This window comes from Rhinolophus ferrumequinum, chromosome 13, assembly GCF_004115265.2.
Source record: "Rhinolophus ferrumequinum isolate MPI-CBG mRhiFer1 chromosome 13, mRhiFer1_v1.p, whole genome shotgun sequence".
Classification (NCBI taxonomy): Eukaryota; Metazoa; Chordata; class Mammalia; order Chiroptera; family Rhinolophidae; genus Rhinolophus; species Rhinolophus ferrumequinum.
The window spans coordinates 58,059,280-58,080,822 of NC_046296.1; the positions used below are offsets into that span (position 1 = coordinate 58,059,280).

The 21,543-nt window shown below is 44.8% G+C and overlaps 1 protein-coding gene across 1 annotated transcript in view; it reads left to right on the top strand.

Annotated features, from left to right (window-relative positions):
* The first annotated feature begins 224 nt into the window (after nt 1-224).
* APOB (apolipoprotein B) overlaps nt 225-21,543 on the top strand; it is a 38,601-nt gene continuing 17,282 nt past the window's right edge. Inside the window, exons 1-20 of the mRNA XM_033125573.1 lie at nt 225-415; nt 776-814; nt 1,824-1,939; nt 3,165-3,310; nt 5,775-5,928; nt 6,763-6,918; nt 8,413-8,537; nt 9,230-9,315; nt 10,464-10,683; nt 11,616-11,843; nt 12,066-12,183; nt 12,292-12,438; nt 13,197-13,408; nt 13,678-13,915; nt 14,490-14,666; nt 16,032-16,223; nt 17,150-17,317; nt 17,795-18,006; nt 20,216-20,395; nt 21,188-21,309. Coding sequence (XP_032981464.1) covers nt 343-415; nt 776-814; nt 1,824-1,939; nt 3,165-3,310; nt 5,775-5,928; nt 6,763-6,918; nt 8,413-8,537; nt 9,230-9,315; nt 10,464-10,683; nt 11,616-11,843; nt 12,066-12,183; nt 12,292-12,438; nt 13,197-13,408; nt 13,678-13,915; nt 14,490-14,666; nt 16,032-16,223; nt 17,150-17,317; nt 17,795-18,006; nt 20,216-20,395; nt 21,188-21,309 — 3,109 coding nt within the window. The 5' untranslated portion in view covers nt 225-342. The remainder of the gene's footprint in view (nt 416-775; nt 815-1,823; nt 1,940-3,164; nt 3,311-5,774; nt 5,929-6,762; nt 6,919-8,412; nt 8,538-9,229; nt 9,316-10,463; nt 10,684-11,615; nt 11,844-12,065; nt 12,184-12,291; nt 12,439-13,196; nt 13,409-13,677; nt 13,916-14,489; nt 14,667-16,031; nt 16,224-17,149; nt 17,318-17,794; nt 18,007-20,215; nt 20,396-21,187; nt 21,310-21,543) is intronic.

Below are 21,543 nucleotides of genomic sequence, written 5' to 3' on the forward strand. Positions count from 1 at the left end.
CCCCCCCCAGGCCCTTGCTGGACAGGCCCCTCTGGAGGAAAGGCTGGGTGTGGCCATGGCTGGGTCCCAGCTGAGCCCCCGCAGTGTGAGCCCTCCTGAGGCTCAGAGAAGAGCCCGGTGTGGAAAAGCAAACAGGCCCGGGACGCTGCCCTTTGGACCTTTTGCAATTTGCTCGGCCGCTGTGGCCCTGGGAGGGTGGCCTCCTATAAAATAGGGCGCGGGCGCCGGGTGCACATTCTTACCTCAGTGCAGGGACTCAACGTTTGGGTGCCCGTCTGTGTGTTGCCAGCGAGTGGTGTGAGGCAAGTCGAGTCGCAAGAAGGAAGCCTGCCCAGGTCGGCCATGGGCCCACCGGGGGCCAAGCTGCAGGTGCCAGCACTGCTGCTCCTGCTGCTTGCCGCAGGCGCCTGGACACGTGAGTGAGGCAGCCCCCAACCTGCCCAGAGCCTTCCGGGGTGCGGTGCTGGGGGAGCATCCAAGATGAAGCCAGCGTGGGAGGAAGCCAGTGGCAGGAGCCATGGCTGGGGCATCTTGGGCCTGGGTCAGAAGGAGGGCAGTCACAGTTGGGGGATAGGATAAAAGGGCCAGCTGGGTGGCTCCGCCAGCCTCAGGATGGGGGTGGGGGTGGGGTGGGGGGAAGGAGGGGCTGGGGAGCAGGTTCTCCAGAACCTGCTTCCTCCTAAAAGATAAAAACCCTGTGCATGCAGCTGTCCTCCCTGTCAGACCCTAGGACTGGTCTGCAAGATCCACAGTTGTCTTTCTCCTTTTCTTACAGAAGATGAAGTGCTGGAAAATGTCAGCCCCAGCTGTCCAAGTAAGGCATTCCCCACTAGGCAAGGAAGGGTACCCCTAACCCCCAACCTACCCCTCTGTGCCTCAGGAGACTGTGATGCTGTGATTGGTGTGCCCTGCTCTGAGAGCCAAGCAGCCAATTCCTTGGGCTCCTTCCCACCCCCAAGGAGTCTCAACTCTCTTGTACTTGCCCTTCTGTTCTGTCCCAAAAGCTCGGTCAGGGGTAGGGTAGGGAAAGGAGTGTCACTCTGTTGGCCCATGGACACTTTAAGGAGACATCACCATCCTGTTTACCAGTGGTAATCATTGATTTAAAGCACATGAGGGTGAGGAAATGCTGACTTTAACCTTTGTGCAGAAACCCAGACTCCCACCCCTTTGTATTTACTTGACCCCTAGGGGTCAAAGGAGCTGGCCTTGCAGTGGTACTCTGTTAGCCTAAGCCCAAGCTGGCCTCTGGTGGAGCAGCACTGCCATCTCGTGGACATTTGGCATTACTGTATCTGGGCTCATGACCCAAATGTTCTTTTTCTCAAATTGTTCAGAAAATGCCTCTCAAGCCCAGTGGAAACATCCAGATATTCCTTCTTGGGGGTTTCTTAAGTCAGCCAGATACCCCTAACTCTTAATGAATTTTATCGAAGTGTTTGGTAGAACCCAAGCAGCGCCACAGAATTATGGTATTTTCAAACTGAAAAGGCATTAGAGATACCTGCTTTGTGGTGTCAACTCTTTAATCTTCCAGTCTTTCCTATAGACTTTCTGAGCCCCATTACTTGACACTTGCCTCCTTGCACCCCAGATGATATATTCAAGGAATGCCAGCTAATTTAAACATTAGCCTCAGCAAAACATAGTGAAGAAGTTAAATCTGTAAAAGAAAATTAAGTATAATACAAAGTCAGTTAAAAATAGTTTGAGTTTCATAACACAGACACTTTTTTAAATTGTCTATGCCCTCTCTGCCCAGAATTGATTATCCTTGGGAGAGGTGTTTCTTTCTATGTGGCTGACATTTCTCCTCACTTTAGAAGATACAACTAGATTCAAGCACCTGAGGAAGTACGTATACAACTATGAGGCTGAGAGTTCCAGCGGAGTCCCCGGGACTACTGATTCAAGAAGCGTCACCAGGATCAACTGCAAGGTATGAGGGCAGAGGGAGGGGGCCACTGCAGGACCTAGAATCCACGGATGAGCAAATCTAGCTCATGCCAGGACGGTTGTAATCTCGAAATGCTGGAACTGACCTCCAGTGTGAGTCAGCCACTTTGCTGAAAAGGTGCCTGCCCCAGAATTTTGCCAACCAGATTCATTTTCCCCTCAGCAGTATGATTGGAATAGGTGATCTAGAATACCAGCAGTGTAGGACAGCAGATTTAACAGGATGAAAGAAGCCCCGTGGGTGAGGCAAGGGAAGTGGTGTCTCAGGAAAGCTTTGTGGAGTGCAGTTTTTACAATCTAAGTCAAATAGCATCCGTTACTAAAAACAAGTGGAGAAAAAGAAAAATGTAAACATGCAGTTTGTTCTCAAATAAAGCCTTCTGATTGAGACTGGTTGTACTCCTGGGTATGTCTCTATGGAACAGATCTGAGGGCCACAACTGGGGTCCAGGTGGGGAAATGAGACCAAGAAGCTGCCCTCTTCTTTCTAGCGCCCCTCATCTGGTCAAACAAGGTAGCTGTTAGCCACATGTGGCTATTTAAATTAAAAGAAAGTAAAAATTCTGTTTCTTAGTCATACCAGCCACATTTCAAGTGCCCGATAGCCACCTATGGCTGGTGGCTCCCATGTTAGGTAGTACAAACATAGAACCTGTCCATCATTGCAGAAAGTTCTTTGAACAGTTCCTGGATAACAACTAGGGATCTGTTTAAAGTCCAGCTATTCGCAAATGTTTGAGCAGTCCTTCATAGATACAGTTTTGGTTTTTTTAGATTTTTTGGTGACTTTAAGGGAACATTTGCTGTTGAAACCAGTGATAGCCTTCTCCTGCTTCCTGTTTTTCTTCTTACCTCTCACTCCTAGGCTGTGTTTTCTAACCAGTGATACTTCTCTATTACTAAAGTGAGTATATTTAGAACCAATTAAAAAAACAAACAACGAAAAAAGTCCTTCACATGCATAAGGGCATACTTAAGAAATTTGGGACCCCAGAATATGGAAGAGATCAAAAATAGGACTAAGGGTAGGTGGGTTCCTGGAGAACTGCTGAGGCCTGTTAAGGACACACGTGGTGTCGGGAAGCAGACGTCTTGTCCTCCAATAGCATTTCCCCTCGGTGTCCTGACTAGAGAGTAAGCCCTGGGCCACGCAGGGGCCTCACATTCTTGATGGAGGGTCTTACCGTGCAGCTACCCTGTCTCCGCAGATCGAGCTGGAAGTCCCCCAACTCTGCAGCTTCATCTTAAAGACGAGCCAGTGTACCCTGAAAGAGACGTATGGCTTTAACCCTGAGGGCAAGGCCTTGCTGAAGAAGACTAAGAACTCTGAGGAGTTTGCTGCAGCCATGTCCAAGTAAGGCTGGGCCTGTGCGTTTGAATTTCTGAAGCTTTGGGTGCCACTGGATGTTTTGTGCGTGTGTGTGTGTGTGTGTGTGTGTGTACTCGCACACATGTGCTGAGACAGGAACGTGTGTGTTCTGTATTCTGTATTCACCATGGAGCAGGGAAGCGCTGATTTTTCACAACAATCAAAAAGAGGGAAGCATTATTTACCCTCCCCTGGTGAAGCTCTCCTGCTTATCATTTAAGTGTGTTTCTAAAAGATCTCATGCTTTAAACTCCTTGAGACAATAAAGCTGAGATGGTTTGTCCAATCACGTAAATTCTTGTTTAAAGAAGTAAACAAGAACTGGTGCCTGATGGTCTTCAGGGAGCACCCAGCGGGACATGCTGCTGTGTCCTGCCAATGGCAGTGCAGGGTCTGGTCAGAGGGGGTAAAGGCCCAGCCTCAGGGAATCCAGGGAGAGCCCAGGCCTCACAGGCCTGCACTCGGCCAGTGCACGCTGACCAGGCCAGGCCCGTGGTTTACAGCTGGCTTCCCTTTGGACTGATCAGTGTCCGTGATGTTGTACCAGTTGCTAAATACGTTGAACATCACCCCTTCCTCCTTCCAAGTCAGTTTGTAATGTCCTAAAAGCGTGCAAATACCAGCAGTCATAGATCTGTGGACTTGGTAGCACTGGCAACTCCCTGCCTACCTTGGGATTTGTTGAACATTAGACCCAGAAGCCAGTCCTTTCTCCACAGAATCGGCCTTAATGCTTCTGTCTCTCAGCAATCCACCTTATTTTATCTGAGACTTCAATGTGTATGCGGGAGCGGGATGTAGTAACGAACAGAACTTTTTGGTCCTTACCCTCCTCCAAACCAAACGGTCTCCTGCTCTTGACTACCTCAAGGCTTTCCAAGCCTGCATCGCCATGTCTGGAGTTTTCTGAGAGAGTGTAGAGCTGTAGGAGGCATGCCTGGCCTCCTTTTCCGCCTTCTGACTTAACTAGAGCAGGTGCAACCAGGCCCTTTGAAGCCCCCAAAAGAAAGTTCCCTAAGGAAAATCCCTAAGATCAAAGTTGACCCACGTTTCAGACATGGCCTGAGACCATAGCAAAGAGTGCATATCCATTGAATGTATGCAAAGAAGCTCAAATTCACTAGCAGTCAGAACATGCAATTAATGTAGCAAGATATTTATCACCTTATACACATAAGACTACAAAAATGTAATCTCAAGATCCATTCACATTGTTGCAAATGGCACTATTTCATCTTTTCTTATGGCCGAACAGTATTCCATTGTGTATATGTACCATATCTTCTTTATCCAATCATCTGTCGAAGCACACTTTGGTTGTTTCCACGTCTTGGCCATCATAAATAAAGCTGCAATGAACATCGGAGCACATATACCTTTCGGATATATGTTTTCAGATTTTTGGGGGTAGATACCCAGGGGAGTAACTTTACTAATAATTGTCACCCCACTAAACTTTAATTAAAAAATAAATTTAAAGCAGCTACAGCACATGCTGCCAGCAGGTCTATGAGGAAAGGGGTGCTCTCATGCATTGCTGGTGGAATGAGAGCCATTCGTCACTATCAACTATAATGAAAAAATACTATAGTCTTTGACACAGAAGGTCCAAATTCTGGGACTCTCGCCCATGAAAAGAAAAGCAGGAATGTGTGAAAATATGTGCATAAGGTTGTTTATTTCAATGTTGTTCATGTGGCAAAAAAAAAAAAATTCCAGAAAGAAAATGGATGCTATTAAATAGGGAATGTCTATATAGATTATATAGTTTATATATAATATATATATATATTTATATATAATATATATAATATATATTTATATATATATAAAATTTTATATATATATATTTATATTATATATATATTATATATATTTTTATATAATATATATATATATTATTATATATATTTATATATAATAATTATATAATTATATAGATTATAGTGTTTTGCAGCTTTTTTTAAAAGAATCTGGTAGAGTGCTACCAAATGACTCAGAAGGACTTTCATGGGGTATAATTAAATGAGACAAGCAAAATAAAGAAAAGTGTGCTTAATGCAGTGCCATTTGTATAAAGCAAGCAATCACAAAATCTTTATATGTGGGTGTTTACACCCACACACCTCTATGTAGGACTGTCTGAGTGTGGAGGTACATGGAAACCCTTGTAGTTGTTCTGTGGGGTGTATGGCAGCAGAGATGTGAACGGAGGACAGAGAGGGGACAGGTGAGAAAGCAATAAAGGAAAAGAAAAGAGTGCCAAAAACAGATGCATACTTGTATACTTTTTTAAAATGTATATATATGTGGGTAGGTATATTTATGAAGAAAAGATGTACAAAGAAAAACAGTAAGTGAAAAGGAGGCTGCAGAGCTACCCAGCTTATGTCCAACAGGCTCCGGATGGAGAACGGACACTTTTGTGACCACACTCTCTCTGGGACAGGTACGAACTCAAGCTGGCCATTCCCGGAGGCAAACAAGTTTTACTTTACCCAGAGGAGGAAGAGCCTAAACACATCCTGAACATCAAGAGGGGCATCATTTCCGCCCTCCTGGTTCCCCCGGAAACGGAAGAGGCCAAACAAGTGTTGTTTATGGTGAGAATTTAGAAAGCTGAGAAGAGTGGCCCTCTGAACCCATCTTCACATATTCCAGCTGGGTCCCACCATCTACATAGAGTGAATCCTTGACTCAGCGGCACGGCTGTTTACACAGGAGGCCCTTCCTTGGTGTGAAACCCCAGTGCCCAGGCTCTCCCTGACCTCTGGGCTCAGGGACATCATCCTGAGCAGGTTGGATCTAATTTTAAAGCAGTTTCTAGGGAGTCCTCATCCCCCTACTCTGTTGTCTGATTTTGTTCCCTTCCCACAACATGTAACACAGGAAAGCCTCTATGTATTTTCATCATGGAAAATAACTGAACCTGTTGCCAGCCTCTTTTAAGAATTTCAAGTTCTGATCTGAGAGAGAATTCAATTCACTTCAGTCCCATGATCATTTTTGAGCCCTTGGTATGTTCTATGTTCTATACTTAGAGAATACAGACCTTCTGCAGAGGCCTTTCCTTAGGGAGTTCCCAGGACCTGGGGGCAGAACCAAGGCACATATTACACAAGGCAGATTGGAATACATGCCGTAGATAAGCAGTAGAGAAAACAATCTGAGAGCACGGAGCGTAAAATCAGCTTTGGCTGGGTCCCAGGAGGCCTGGCTGGAGTGTGCGTCAGAATCAGAACCACCTTTCATGGGTGTTCTCACTCCACCTCTGGAGACTGGGCACATGCAGAGCCCACACTCTGCCTGTGAGGAAGAAAGTGTCTCCGCATCCAAGCTGCTCCTGCCTTTTCTCCCAGGCTCCTTTCCCAGGCCTTCCCAAAGTGCCAAAAGATGTTTTCCCACATTGAATGCACCTGTTGTATCTTCTCCCTTAGGATACTGTGTATGGAAACTGTTCCAGTGACTTTACCGTGAAAACAAGGAAGGGAAACGTGGCAACAGAAATATCCATTGAAAGAAACCTGGAGAAGTGTGACGGGTTCGAGCCCGTTAGCACAGGAGTTAGCCCACTTGCTTTGATCAAAGGCATGGTAAGTTTCACATCAGCATTGCTATTCACCCAAGCAATATCCTCGTTGTTACTAACATTCTGGGAAGTTAGAGTTAGTAGGGATCTCAGAGAAGAAGCTGTCCAGCCGCTTCCTCGTACAGACTCTAGTGGGAAACTGTGGCCCAGACAAGGAAAGTGCTGCCCAAGGCCACGTGTCTGGGATCAGGTTTCTGATTCCCAATCCCTTCTTGCTGTCATTCTGTCACTCGTACCAAACCTTCTGCCATCATTTGAGAGTAATGACTGTCCGTCCCTGAGGAGGCTCCGAGGCTCAATGTAGGGGAGCAAAGCCTTCCTGGGCAAAGGCTGAGTGTCCCCAACTCTAAGCCTTTAGCCTCCACGTCAGTCCCAAGACCTGTGTTCTGCTCTCCTCTCCCTTACTCCTAAGACATGACATAACTGAGAACATTCCAGAGTCCTGTCTTCCCATCCCATGGATGACCCTGATCAATGCCTGGGCCCTCTGCCTCCTGCCTGGGACACCCCCTCAGAACTAACCCTTCTGTGCTGTCCTTCAACAGGGGTCACATAGCACCATATAACCTGAGCTGGCCTAAGGCCTTGTAACAACTTCTGGGACATGAATCACAGCTTAGCTCAGCAAACACAAAGGGCTTGAGCAATCATGCCATCCCTGGCAGTGCTCCTGGTCTCTGTCCTTGGGCCCAAAACAGGGAGAACAAGGGCCACAGCCAGCAGAGGCCAGTGCATGGCTTTCTTTTCTTTTTTTCTGTTTTGTTTTTGTTTGTTTTTCCAAGCAGCTGCTGTGTGCTCAGCCCCACTCTAGACAGCACTGAGGGAGGGCCAATGGCAGATTAACCATGGACCTTCCCCTCAGTGTGCTTACAGTCTAGTGCAGGAACATGGTTCATACTCACACCAAGAAAGGACAATATGTGGCATTCCTGTTAAAGTGATCAACTGAGCTGGGCAGACAAGCAGTCCTAGGCCTGACCACGAAGGAGAAAGCACTATTCACATAGCTCATTGGGCAAAGCAGCTAGTAGATCCAGTTAGAAGAAATGATGGGTGAGCGTCAGTGAGCCTAGATTCCAAGTTTCATGGAAGATGTGGAGTATGAGACCAAAAGATACAAAGGATATGTAAATGGAAGAGAGCTATAAGGATAGGCTTCTAAGAAAACATAAGGAGCAGTAGTGTGTGAAGTGTCAACGTGTGGTGGGGCGGGTACGTGTAGGATACCAGGCTAAATGAACTTGGAGCGGAAGGAGACGTCTCTTGGATAGAATAAGAAGAGTCCATACCTTGACTCAGCTTTGGATCTGCCGAGTTGTTGCACCCCTTTGTCTAAATGTCAAGTACCAAGTTCTCTTCTTTAACTGAGTTTGTCTAGTGGTACATAATTCCCATTCCCCTCGTCCCCTTCTTCCTTGAAGGTAAATGCCTATGGCAGACGACTCTGGTTCAAGCCCCAGGGACTGATCAAAATGCTTTTCTCCCATCTCATTCACAGACCCGACCACTGTCTACTCTGATCAGCAGCAGCCAGTCCTGCCAGTACACTCTGGACCCCAAGAGAAAGCATGTCTCAGAAGCCATCTGCAAGGAACAAAACCTGTTCCTGCCTTTCTCCTACAAGTAGGTCACCTGCTGCACCCCCAATTCATCACTTGTGGGGTCTATGTGAGCCGAATGCTTCTCAGGTACCCTGATCCAGGCTAGGCTATGCCTGGGAGAGGGTTATGAAGAGGTACAAAGCAGCGCCCATTCCTGTCCCCCTTTTCAAGCTAATAAGAGATTTGTCAGGAAAATCTTAGGCATGCAAAACAACTTGAGATCAACAAGTGACATCTGAGCCCCAGACTTCAAGGGTTATAGATCAGGAAAAGCCTGGATCATTGCAGGCTGCCCCGGTTAGAAGGGCTTTGTGGAGGATTTGGAATTTGGACTGGAGACTTGTATATCTAAACCCATTTGGAAAATTGATCAACCAACTCAAGTTTATGGAGTCCCCACTATATTCTTGGCACTGTGCTGTGGGAGATATGAAAGAATTTCGAGGCACAGAGTTAGTCCTTACCCGCTGGGTACTCCAAACAGGTTGAAGGTATGGGATGCTTATGTCTTTTGATGGAAGGACAGTTAGTATGGCCAGGAGGAGGTGGGCCCTATCCATTAGGAGGGTCAGGATGGCTGGGTTTCACCATGGTTTGAGAGGTGGACAGGATTTGGGTAGAAGTGGACATGGGAAAACATTCAACACGAAAAGCATAGTATGCTTTGGGGAGCTGGCCATCCTTGGTTACCTGATATGCTTCCTTTGTTACCAGGAACAAGTACGGGATGATGGTGCAGGTTACACAGACTCTGAAACTTGAAGACACACCTAAGATCAACAGCCGCTTCTTTGATGAAGGTAAGACTTTATATCCACGTGGTTGCCACTGCCCAAGATGTTCCATGTATCATGGTTTAGCTCTTTGCTGAGCCACATGAAACGTCTGCTGACTAATGAATTAAGTGCGCTCTGGTGTTCTGGCTATGGGCTACTCTAGCGAGAAAGCATATTCATTTCAGAACATCAAGTGACGAGGGGGATTCAGGAAAGGGAGAAGTTTCCCAAGCCTTCCCATGTTTTTGTAAGTAGGAAACTGGCCTCCTAAATCTACCTTTGGTAGTCTGACAAACTCGTACACCTTGTGATAAGGCCTAGGGCCAGGGACAAGCTGGAGAGGACCTTCTGCATCAGGAAGGTCTTTACAGATGGAAGGGACTTTAGAGATCTCTAGCACAACTCTAGCCCTGCTTTTGTCTTGTATTTAAGTCTGTCTCATGCATTATCTCATTGTTCTCAGCAACCTGTGATGTCAGGTGGTAACTGTTGATATTAATTCTACAGAAGGGAAAACGACACATAAAGAGGGTTATTCAAGGTCGCAGCATATTAGAGGTGGTGCCAAATGAGCCCATAGGTCTAATCTAAGCCAGGATTCCTTCCATTCCACCTTGCTTCCCTGCTGAATTAACCCCCTTCCGGAGCATAGGTCAGAGCAGTGTGGTAAAGGAAACACAAAAGAGTCTCCCCCTCCCCCTGCTATTAGATTCAACTGCTATTCAACTGCTATTAGATTCAACTGGAAGAAATGACGGGTGAGCCTCAGCTGTCGCCTCAGCTGTCACCCTATCAGCAGCAGAATCTCCTCACCAGTTCTTTTGGGCAAAGAGGTAATCTGCTACCAGGTTCTAGCAAGCCTGGATTCCATTCCAGCTCTGCCTCTTACACCCAGAGAGATGTAAGATGAGGTGAGTTGCTCAAAGCTGGGTCTTAGTTCCCTTATCTTTAAACTGAAGACTAATACTAACCCACAGGGATAGTATGATGAGTCCATGAAAACACTGAAGTCAAATGCCTAACACAGAGACAGATACAGAACAGGCATCAAGTACAGGGTAGTTTCCTTTTCCCCTTTGTTGGCATCTCACTGATTTCCAGTTTCCAGGAGACGAAGAGAGATTGAGATGTCGAGGTAAGCCAGAATTCCTTTGACACTTTCCTCTTTCCAGGTACCAAGGAGGTGGCTCTCGCCTTTGAGAGCACCAAATCTGCATCATCGCCGAAGCAGGCCGAGGCCATTGTGAAGACCCTCCAGGAGCTGCAAAAGCTACATGTGTCGGAGCAGAATGCCCAGAGAGCTAACCTCTTCAATAAGCTGGTCACTGAGCTGCGAGGCCTCAACAATGACGCAATCTCATCCCTCTTGCCAAAGCTGGTCAAGGTGTCCAGGTAGATCTTAAATGGTTGCAGCATCCTTCATAGATTATAAACCTGTGGTAGCTGGCTGAAACCTTGGCCAAACAGAGAAGCTCAGGGACCATTGAAATATCAAGCCAGTCAGTCGATTGGTCAATCAGTTCATGTTTGCTGGATAGAGAAATACCACCAGCTAAGGTGCCTAGATTTCCATGGGTAACACAAACACATACAAGGTGTATCCAAGGCAGATATGTATCTGTGTGTTAAAATAGGAGGGAAATAGTTCCTGCATTTTGATGGATGTCTTCTAATTCCTCATTCTGTTACCCTGGAAGGTTTGAGAGAAAAAGAAGTCTGTACCTTTCAGAAGCCTATAGGCTAGTGGAGAGAGAACTCGGGCAAACAAAATAATACTGTGACTTCTCTGTGCTTCAAGAAAGGCACTGGCTCTTAGTGCCATGAAGATCAGAGAAGAAACAGGCCTGAAATGAGACCATGCCAGTGTTTGTCTGGCATGTTCTGTGTTCTGACCAAAGGAGTGCCATTATGGTGATAAGTCCCGAGGGTCCTTCTTCTGACTTGCCTCCGTAGCGCCACTCCATTGGACGATGTGTAGGGACAAGGCTTCCTGGTTCTTGGGATGTGAGTTGGATTTTGAAAGTGGATCAAATGTATGGTGATGGAAGGGGAGCTGACTCTGGGTGGTGAACACACAATGTGATTTATGGATGATGTGATACAGAATTGCACACCTGAAATCTATGTAATTTTACTAACAATTGTCACCCCAATAAATTAAAAATAAATTTAAAAAAAAAAAAAAAAGAAAAAGAAAGTGGTTGGATTCAGGTAGTGAATAAGGGAAATAAGGGCACTCCTGACAGCGGGAACACCAGGGGCCAAGCACATTTCAACTGTCTTGAAGGCAATCTGTGTAACGTTCTCTGCCCTTTCCCTCACAGCCCCGTCACTTTACAAGCCCTGATTCAGTGCGGACAGCCCCAGTGTTACACTCACATCCTTCAGTGGCTGAAAAGTGAGAAAGCCAACCCTCTCCTGATAGATGTGGTGACCTACCTGGTGGCCCTGCTCCCAGAGCCCTCGACCCAGAGGCTGCGGGAGATCTTCAACATAGCAAAGGAGCAGCAGAGCCGGGCCACGTTGTATGCTCTGGGTCACGTGATCAACAAGTGAGTTTTACACTGGTTCTCCTCCTAAGAGCTGAGGAAGACCCCACATCTCTGTGTTAAGATGGTACCCCTTCTTCGAAGTTCAAACTCTGAGGCTTCCTCTTTGGTTTTTCTACTGGTCTTTGCGAGAGTAATGACTTAACGTAAGAAATCAACAAACACACGTTTGGACTTTTAGATACACCTACCTATGCTTACTGAGTCCTAACTCTTTTTCTGTAGATATCAAAAGACAGGCTCTACCATGGCTCAAGACCTTGAGGACATTGCTGATTACCTGTCGGAGCAGCTTCACAATGACTGCACCGGGAATGAAGATCACACCTACTTGATTCTGAGGGTACTTTCCGTCTCCTGTATAATAGTCATCATTTCAGAAGCACTTTTCCTGGACACCCCTCCCTTCTCCTTCTGCACCCTGATTCCCTCTTGTTGCTTTTCAATGCAGGTCATTGGAAATATTGGTGGAAAAATGGAGCAGCTAACCTCAAGACTCACATCTTCAATCCTGAAATGTATCCAAAGCACAGAGCCATCACTGCTGATTCAGAAGGCTGCCATCCAAGCCCTTAGGAAAATGGAAATTAAAGATGAGGTAAAGTCCACAGAGGAGGTCTGAAGGTGAACATTATTCAGATTGACAAGGATTTGGAATGAGATTCTAAATCTCATTGTTCAATGGACCTGACTTTATTCTACTGCTTTCTAATTGCAAATTGTAACGAGCTGATTGACTTGACTGCCTAGCAGTATGTGAACATGAGAGAAATATTTGACCTTGCTGCTAGTCCAGCATGCAGAACATGAGATTTTCATGACATACTATCTTTCTACCAGAATGACCATCACTCTCACTCTCATTCATCTTTGGAGAACATGCCTGATTTTCCCCAATCTCTCCAAACTAGGCTAGTCAACCTAGCTATCCTAGTTTGGAGAGATTGGGAAAAATCAGGCATGTTCTCCGTATTTTTGGACACTACCTTGTTTACTAGGCCCAAACCCTCACTATCCCTTCTCACCTTTACCCTCATATTGAAATAATTTGTGTTAAAACAACTTCATGTTTAGTTAGTGGCAGGTCTCCAACAAGTCATAAGTTGGCCATGACTTGTGTGTTTTCATAAAACTGAATTTGACGTACATTCGATAGGAGTTTCCTGAGAACCCTTCTATGAGCTAGTTGCTCTGGGGAACACTGGCAAGAAGATTCAGTACCAGCATTTGAAGAGTTATTAGAGAGAAATTCGACTTGCACGTAATAAATTGCTTGCAGACCATGCCGATGTTTGCCAGCCTTGTTCTGTGTTCTGACCAAAGGGCAATGATAACAGTCTCCTCTTTGGGCTACAGGTCCGGGAAGTCCTTCTTCAGACTTTCCTTGATGCTGCCTCTCCAGGGGATAAGCGACTGGCTGCTTATCTCATGCTGATGAAAGACCCTTCCCCATCAGATATTAGCAAAGTCACCCAACTTCTCCCCCGGGAACAGAATGAGCAAGTGAAGAACTTTGTGGCTTCCCACCTCGCCAACATCTTAAACTCAGAAGAATTGTATGTCCAGAAGTAAGTAAGAGCGATTTTTCCCCATCTGATACAAAGGGCTGAAATTCCAAACTTCAATTTGGATTTAGTTACTGCCTGCTCTTTATAGAGTAGTCTTTGTTCTGGAACAAACACTTGTGCAAAAAAAGTACAGCAGACCTGAGCCAAACTCTTGGGGCAAACCCATGACTTTGGTAGCAATTGGAAATTCATATTTTCTTGGGATGAGAGAAGCCATGCATATGTAACATGATGTGTCGGCTCAAAATATACTCCTTCTTTTCATCTAGTTTGAAAAAATTAGTGGAAGAAGCTCTGGAAAATTCTCAACTTCCAACTGTCATGGACTTCAAAAAATTTTCCCGCAACTATCACCTTTCCAAATCTATTTCTCTTCCATCGTTTGACCCAGTGTCAGCCAAAATCGAAGGCAACCTTATATTTGATCCAAATAATTACCTTCCCAAAGAAAGCATGCTGAAAACGACCCTCACTGTCTTTGGATTTTCTCCATCTGACCTCTTTGAGGTAAGAGTCTTATGTATTCTAGCCCATTCTATTCTACACTGTAAATAAAAAATCAAGGGAGCCATGAACCAGAGGGGAGGAACACGAATCATCTGGCAGTTAGTTCCATACCACCCCCTTGAGGCCTGCTCCTTTCCACCTCCCTCACCTCCCTGCTGCTGGGTGGGGGGAGGGGGTCATCTGAAGCATAACTTCTTAGTATAAATGGACATGCAGATGTCTCAGAGAAGTCCTGAGACCCAAAATCCAAGGAAGGGCATGGGCTATGTAATCAGATAGATCTGGTTCAAACCCCAAACTCCACTTCCAACTCTGAATCTTTGCTTTAATTATTTATCCTCTCTGAACCATAGTTGCCTCTTCTGAAAAAGGGCAAAAATAAGTTCTGCCTTTGAAGATTCTAGCAAGATTTAAATAATACCACTCCTGTGGAGTGCTCAGCTCAGTTCCTGCCTTGTAGTAGTCATCAAATAATTGTTTAATTAAATGGACATAAAGAGGGGAATGGGAGGTTGAAAAACAACAATGAACTTAATAACTTTTTTTTTTCTCTTTGCCTGATTTTCTTTTTCAGGTTGGTTTAGAAGGAAAAGGGTTTGAGCCAACCTTGGAAGCTTTCTTTGGGAAGCAGGGATTTTTCCCAGACAGTGTCAACAAGGCTTTGTACTGGGTTGATGGTAAAGTTCCTGATCGTGTCTCCAAGGTCTTGGTAGACCACTTTGGCTACACCAAAGGTGATAAACATGAGCAGGTAAGTTCTTGTTAAGTATCTTCTCAAGGAGAGCTTTGGGTCTCAATACAAAAACATTCTTATCAAAGTCTGGAAGTCATCAAGGAACTATCTAAGGGCTGTGACAACTATGGGTTTTATTGACCAACCCCATGGGAGTAAGAGCCGGGATCCTTGGCAGTTATGGGCCTCCTAAAGATTCAGTGTGCCCAGGAACCAGACTCGATAGAGGGACTCTAGAATATTAAGAGTGTGAAGTCAGGGGCATGGATTTGAATTCTTACCTCACTGTCTTCAAGCTATGCACACTTGGTATGTTCCTCGATACTATGTCTATCTGTTTCTGCATCACCAAAGTACTAACAATAACCCATGTCTCACAAGGTTATTTAAAGACTAAATGAAAGAAATTATGTAAAATGCTCAGTAGAGTGCCTGACTCTAATACTGCTTGTTCAATAAGCAGATACGATTATCATTTTTAAATTCATATTTTTCATTATGGCCAACTTCTTTCTTTGGCTCTCACGCACATCAGTACACTAGCTAATGAAAGCAAAATTCATCTTGAAGCTAGCATCAGCCCCCACTTAATGAGCAGAAAATATATTGCATAATCTGGAGCTTCTTATTCTTTAACTTTTTGCTACCCAATGTGTGGTCCAGTCATTGGCATTACAGAAATTGGCTTGATAGAAATTCAGGTTCTCTGGCCACACTGGGATTTACTGAATCAAAACCTGCATTTTAATGAGGTTATCTTGCATGCACATTTCAGTTTGAGAAGCAGAGCAATAAGTTACTCCTAGATGCTCACAAAGATCCCCTCCTCCATCTTCTAATTTCCTTATTTTCACTTGAGGCGGAGGGTCATTGGTCTGTTTTGGGTTTGCCAATCACTCCCTTCTTTCTCAATGCCTAAACATCAGTCTATGGAGTTCTTCTTATCTCTAAAAAGAACTTGTCTAGGATCAGAGGTTTTTTCAAGCTTTTGTCCAATTTATATGGCAGCTATGTTCCCCCTACTATTCTTGCCTAGTCAAAGGAAAGAGGGCAGGGAATGGGGTGGCAGACCAAGGAGCTTCTCATTTGGGGGAGCCATAGGGATCCTGTCATCCTGGAGAGTAGAACACACCCTTACTATGCCTATATCATTCAAGTTAAGAACAGTGTGGAAGCACCTCTGTCCCTTTTATCTCGATTTGGAGAAGCTATCTATCTTTCAAGAGGTGGGAGCAGTTTCAGTGTCTGGCCTGGATCCCCACCCTGAGTGTTTGTGTGTAGGTCCATCACAGCTGTAGCAGACAGGCCCCCAGACCATAACAGAAACCTAAAGGTATTGGACAGTGCTAGCATCTCACTAGACATTTGTTGTTAATATCCCAGGACATGGTCAACGGAATTATGAACAATATTGACAAGCTGATCAAAGATTTGAAATCCAAAGAATTCCCAGAAGCCAGAGCCTACCTCCGCATCTTGGGAGAGGAGCTTGGCTTTGTCAGGCTCCAAGACCTCCAGCTCCTGGGAAGGCTGCTCCTGAATGGTGTCCGTACTCTGCAGGGGATCCCCCAAATGGTAAGTGGGCCAGGCCCATCACAGGTGATGACATTAGCCTGTGCTCTTTTTAGATCTCCCAGATTCACTTAAAATCCTGGCCATGTAAGCCAGCGAAAACGTTTGTACTTCCTTCAAAGAGACAGGTCAGCCTTGAATTTTAGTGAAGAAGATCGTTGGATCACAAGGAATTGGTAGCATTTAGAAATTAAGCTATCCATACTGCTGGATGTATCTTTTAAGAGCATTCATTTGTTCATCTGGAAAACAATGTTAAGCGTATTTTCCTCTACGTATGCTACTGGTTTATTTTAAAATTGAAATGATGCAATGATTATGAAAGGATGTATTTGACAAACTGTATTCTACTACCTAAATATGAGCTGTAGTTTTTATTATTATTAATTTATTAAGAAGGGAGAAAATATCAAAATACACCCCCTAGGATTTAATAAATAATAATGTTGGCTTTAATAAAACAGATCTGAAGTTATTTTCTAGATATGTCATACAAAATAAAAAGCAATGCATACTAATACGTATACCATCCAATAGCTCATTCGTTTCAAACATTTGGTTTTACCATAATACAGTGTATTTCAAGTAAACACTCATTTACATTTGGACTCCAAAAAAAGTCATACCGTGCTATGAGACTTGAAGTCCGTAAAAATCTGAGGCCTCACAATATTCTTAAATACTTTCTGAATCACTAGTTGAAAAGGATGTGATGTATATCCAGGGCAATATTTTTACATCCCAATTTATTGAAATCAATAATCATTCATCTTTACTTATTAAATTATTCAGCTAATCAAAATATGCTAGTCCCTTCCTTTCTGGATGAAGAAGAAGAATTATTGTTTGATGTATGGGAAAGTGCATTTCACAAAGCCCACTTCGATGAGGCTTACTTTTTTAGTTACTCTCCCCTGTCGGATCTACAGATTGGAGAGGCCATAAGGAGAGGTTCAAAGAATGACTTGTTTCTTCACTACATCTTCATGGACAACGCCTTTGAACTCCCCACCGGACTTGGGTTACCATTGCAAGTGTCTTTCTCTGGAGTCATCACTCCTGGAATCCAGGCTGGAGTGAAACTGGACGTAGCCGATGTAAGCCTGTTCTGTTCACCTTTTGATTCCTCGGGTTGTTCTTTTCCTTCAGAATGGGTTTCTTGTGCAATTTTCAAATGTGTTTCCAGTTCAAGATGAAGTACCTCATCAATGTAATCACTTCATTCATTTTTATGAAAAACTTTAGGGTTCCAATAGGATGCACCACCTCGCTAGCTCCACTGGGCATGGCAGTCAAGTGAGAACTCAGCTATTCTCTCAATATCTGAGGATTTCCATCATCTTTTTATATTATGCTTAAAGTTAACTTGGGTACTTCCTAGTGTGGGGTATCAGTGTTGTCTGGCCCTGCAGAACTGAGAACTTGGCTTTTCTTCCTCCAAACAAACCACAATTATGTTTCTTGAGGTTTGAGCTATCCAGAGATGTTTGCCCAGGGGTGGGAAGGGTAGCTGATCTGACTTCAGAGGACTAAGGTATTGAACAAAGCTGAATAGGTCGTTTTCTGACTTACAGATGCAGGCAGAACTGGTGACAAAGCCTTCTGTGTCTGTGGAGTTTGTGACAAATATGGGCATCATCATTCCAGACTTTGCTAGGAGCGGAGTCCAAATGAACACCAACTTCTTCCATGAGACAGGCCTGGAAGCGCGAGTTTCCCTAAAATCTGGCCAGCTGAAGTTCAGTATTCCTGCTCCAAAGAGGCCAGTCAAGCTGCTAAGTGGCAGGTAATTCTTTCAGTTATATCTGACTAGCCAGTTTGAAAGAGAATTGAGACTGTACCTGCAGGACTTGGCCAGACCAGACAGCTAATTGAGATAAATCTGGCCCCAGTGGATCTGGGGTGATGGAGCGAGAGAAGGTACGGGATGACCTAGCCTAGTCTCATTAAACAGTTACAATTTCCTTGGTTTTCCACATTTTAGGAAATGGAGACTTAAGATCTACTGATTAACTAGTTGTTATTAGGTTGTGCTTGGTTGGTTGGTTGGTTGGTTGGTTGGTTGGTTGGTTGGTTGGTTGGATGGTTGGTTTTAAGAATGAAAAAAGACTAGTTCTACAGAAATCATCCTTGGCAATGAACTTGTTTCCCAGGAAAATGACCAAAGAACATACTGATTTGTGGTAGCTAGCTCAGTAGATAAAGCATGAAGGTCCTAATCTCACGATTATGGGTTGCAACCTCATACTGAGAACTTCATTTTTAATGACATCCTCAAACATTGCTTTACCTTAGTTTCCACATTCCACATTAATATGATTCAAAAATAGTGAAAACAGTATTTAATTGCCTAATATATACTAAGCATGTTGAATGAGATAGACAGGAGTTTGGACTCTTCTGAGGGCAAAGGAATTTCAAATGGGAGCATAAATAAGGGTTGGTGTTTTAGGAGAAATACTCTGAATCCAGAGTGGAAAATGGGTGGGCAGGAGGCACAATTGGAGTCAGAGTGACCAGTTAGGAGTCTGTCACAATCATGCATAGGTGAGAGGTGACAGTGGCCTGCACCAGGTGAGGGCCTGGGTGTAAGGAACAATGAGCTCTAGAAATTCTTAGGAGGTAGGAATATGATTGCTTGGTGATTGACTGGATATGGGGGTGAGGCAAAAGAAAGAATAAGGGAGAGTAGGGGGTACCCTTCTTTGAAAAAGGAAGGTATGGAGGAAGATGACAAATTCAGGCTTGGATATATTGTGTTAGAAGTCCTGTGAGACAACCAACTAGAATCTCCAACTGGCAATTAGACCAATGGGTCTGAGCTCAGTAAAAAGGTTTGAGATACAAATACAAATTTGGGAGTCAGTGGCATTAGAGGTTATTGAAATCAAGGGGCAATTGATGTAAAAACTAGGAAAGAAACACGAAGAGTATAAACATGGGAAGGGGGAGAGAAATAAGCAGCAAAGAGTGAGGAGTGACCAGAGGGGCAGAAAGGGAACGAGGCTGCAACAGGTCATAGAAGCCCAGGTGGGTTGCTCCAGAGGTCGGCCAAAGCTGGCACTTAGGGCTCTAGTTATCAGCATAGGTTTGCCTTAGGGCACCCCTAAAATGAAGAAACAATACTGAGAAAAGAACATGATCTATCAAAGCATCCTTGGATGAGATCAGGGCATTGTGGAATTTTCTTGCACTTAGTAATTTTTTAAGTACATACTTGGGTGGAGGATACCGTAATCTTTTTAGGGGTTACAGACTCTAAAGTCTTAATCTGGCCAAAAGAGAGCAAGTCTACTAAATGCTTCCAAGAGATCAAGGAAGATGAAGCCTAAATATGTCCATTGGAGTTAAGAGCAAGAAGGTGATTGGACATATTGATGAGAGCAGTTCCCAAAGCACGATGGGGGAGGCCGTCAGATCACAGTTCAGAGAGAAAGGTGTTGAAAGAAAGTGGAGACTGCAAAGACAGATAAATTTCTTGATTGTGGGGGAGACAAGAGGGGACTAGAAGGGGAAGAAAGTTGTGTGTGTGTGTGTGTGTGTTGTGTGTACAATGGGAGAAGAGACTTGAGGGTGTTTAATACCGGTGGAAAGAAGCCAGTAGAGACTAAGAGATTTCAGATGTAAGAGAGACGGGGCCCCTCTTACCCTAAATCATAGGTAGGAAGGGGCACACCTGAGGTCAGGTGCCAGTGATTATTACTTAACATCTCTGAGCCTCTGTTTCCTGTGTAAAAGGAGACTCCTAATGCCTACTGTTGTGAGGATAATGGATAACAAATGTAAAAAAGAACTTGGTGCAGAGTCACTGTGATGGTTAGCCTTGCTGATGTTTTTCTTACTATGATTTATTCCTGAATAAATCAGAATTTGAGGTGGGTGTGGACAGAGGGCGACAGAGAGCAAGGTAAGGGAGCTTGTGCACTGTGAGAAGCAGGGATGTTCATTTCCATTCATGACTTGAAGAGAACTCAGGTTTTTTCTTTCTCCACCAGTAACATATTGCATTTGGTCTCTACCACCAAAATGGAAGCGATTACACCTCTACCTGAGAACAGGAAGTCCTGGTCACTTTGCAAGCCTTTCTTGACTGGACTGAACTATTGCATCAACGGTGCTTACTCCAACGCCAGTTCTACAGACTCTCCTTACTATCCTCTGACCGGAGACACCAGGTCAGATGGGCCCACCCTGCATTGTTCACCTTTTACCTATGGTCACTTAACAGGGCAAAGAAAAAATGCTACATGATGTAGGCCTGTGTCCACAGCCTGAGGTGTTTACCCCATCCTTTAATTATTTAAAACAGTAGTCCTCTGCCCAACGCACCTGAAAGGTGCACATTTCCTACCTAAAATTTGAACCTACCCCTGAGTTTCTCCATAGGTGGGAGGGAGGAGTCATGAGCCCTGAGGGAAGTCTTAGCTCAAACAGTGACTCTATCACACTCCCCCATGCGAACTGTACCCACTGCCATTGAGAATCACTCCTTTAATAACATCTCTTCATACCTGGCACCCCCTCTTTCTCCATTATGCATTAGACAAGGGGATCACAGCACAGATTTCAATTTGCTGCTTTTCAGTGTCCATGTGTCTGAGCCTCCGGACACATTGGCATGGCCTTGCCGAGAGCCCACGGATGTGTTCAAAGCCCTCACCATGCTTAAAAGTGCCTTGTCTTCAACTCCCCCAACTCCCACTGCTGGTCCTCAGCGTTGCTGACACAACCAGAAACTCCTGCTCTGCTTGTCCAAAAACCCCTGGGAATCCCAGGCTCTGCCATTGCCGTGAGCTCTTGGAGGGACTGGAAGGGATCATGGAGATCATCACTAGCTAAGGGCAAAAAGTTGATGTTATGATAAGGACCATATTTTTGTTGCTATCGAGGCTGAGTTGTTTTGGGGACGTTGTCGTGATCATGGAATGCTCTAACATCACGCACCATATGCACTGTAACATCTTTAGGTTTGAACTGGAACTGAAGCCGACGGGAGAAGTAGAGCAGTATTCTGCCAGCGCAACGTACGAACTCCAGAGAGAGGGCGAAGGCTTGGTGGACACATTGAAGTTTGTAGCTCAGGCAGAAGGCAAGTAACCAGACAAGGAGTCTTCCTCACTGCCCTCCCTCTCAGGTCCAGGATGCACAAGGAGAACAGATTTAATTCAATGCATTTAATAAATTTGTACTGATAAGTGTCAGGCCTGTTCTAAGAGCTGAGGCTAGAACAGGAAACAGGGGAGATAGCCCCTGCCTTCATGGAGTTTCCAGTAAGTAACCAAACAAGTAACTATGGAGAATGTTATATTGGTGCTGAGGAGAA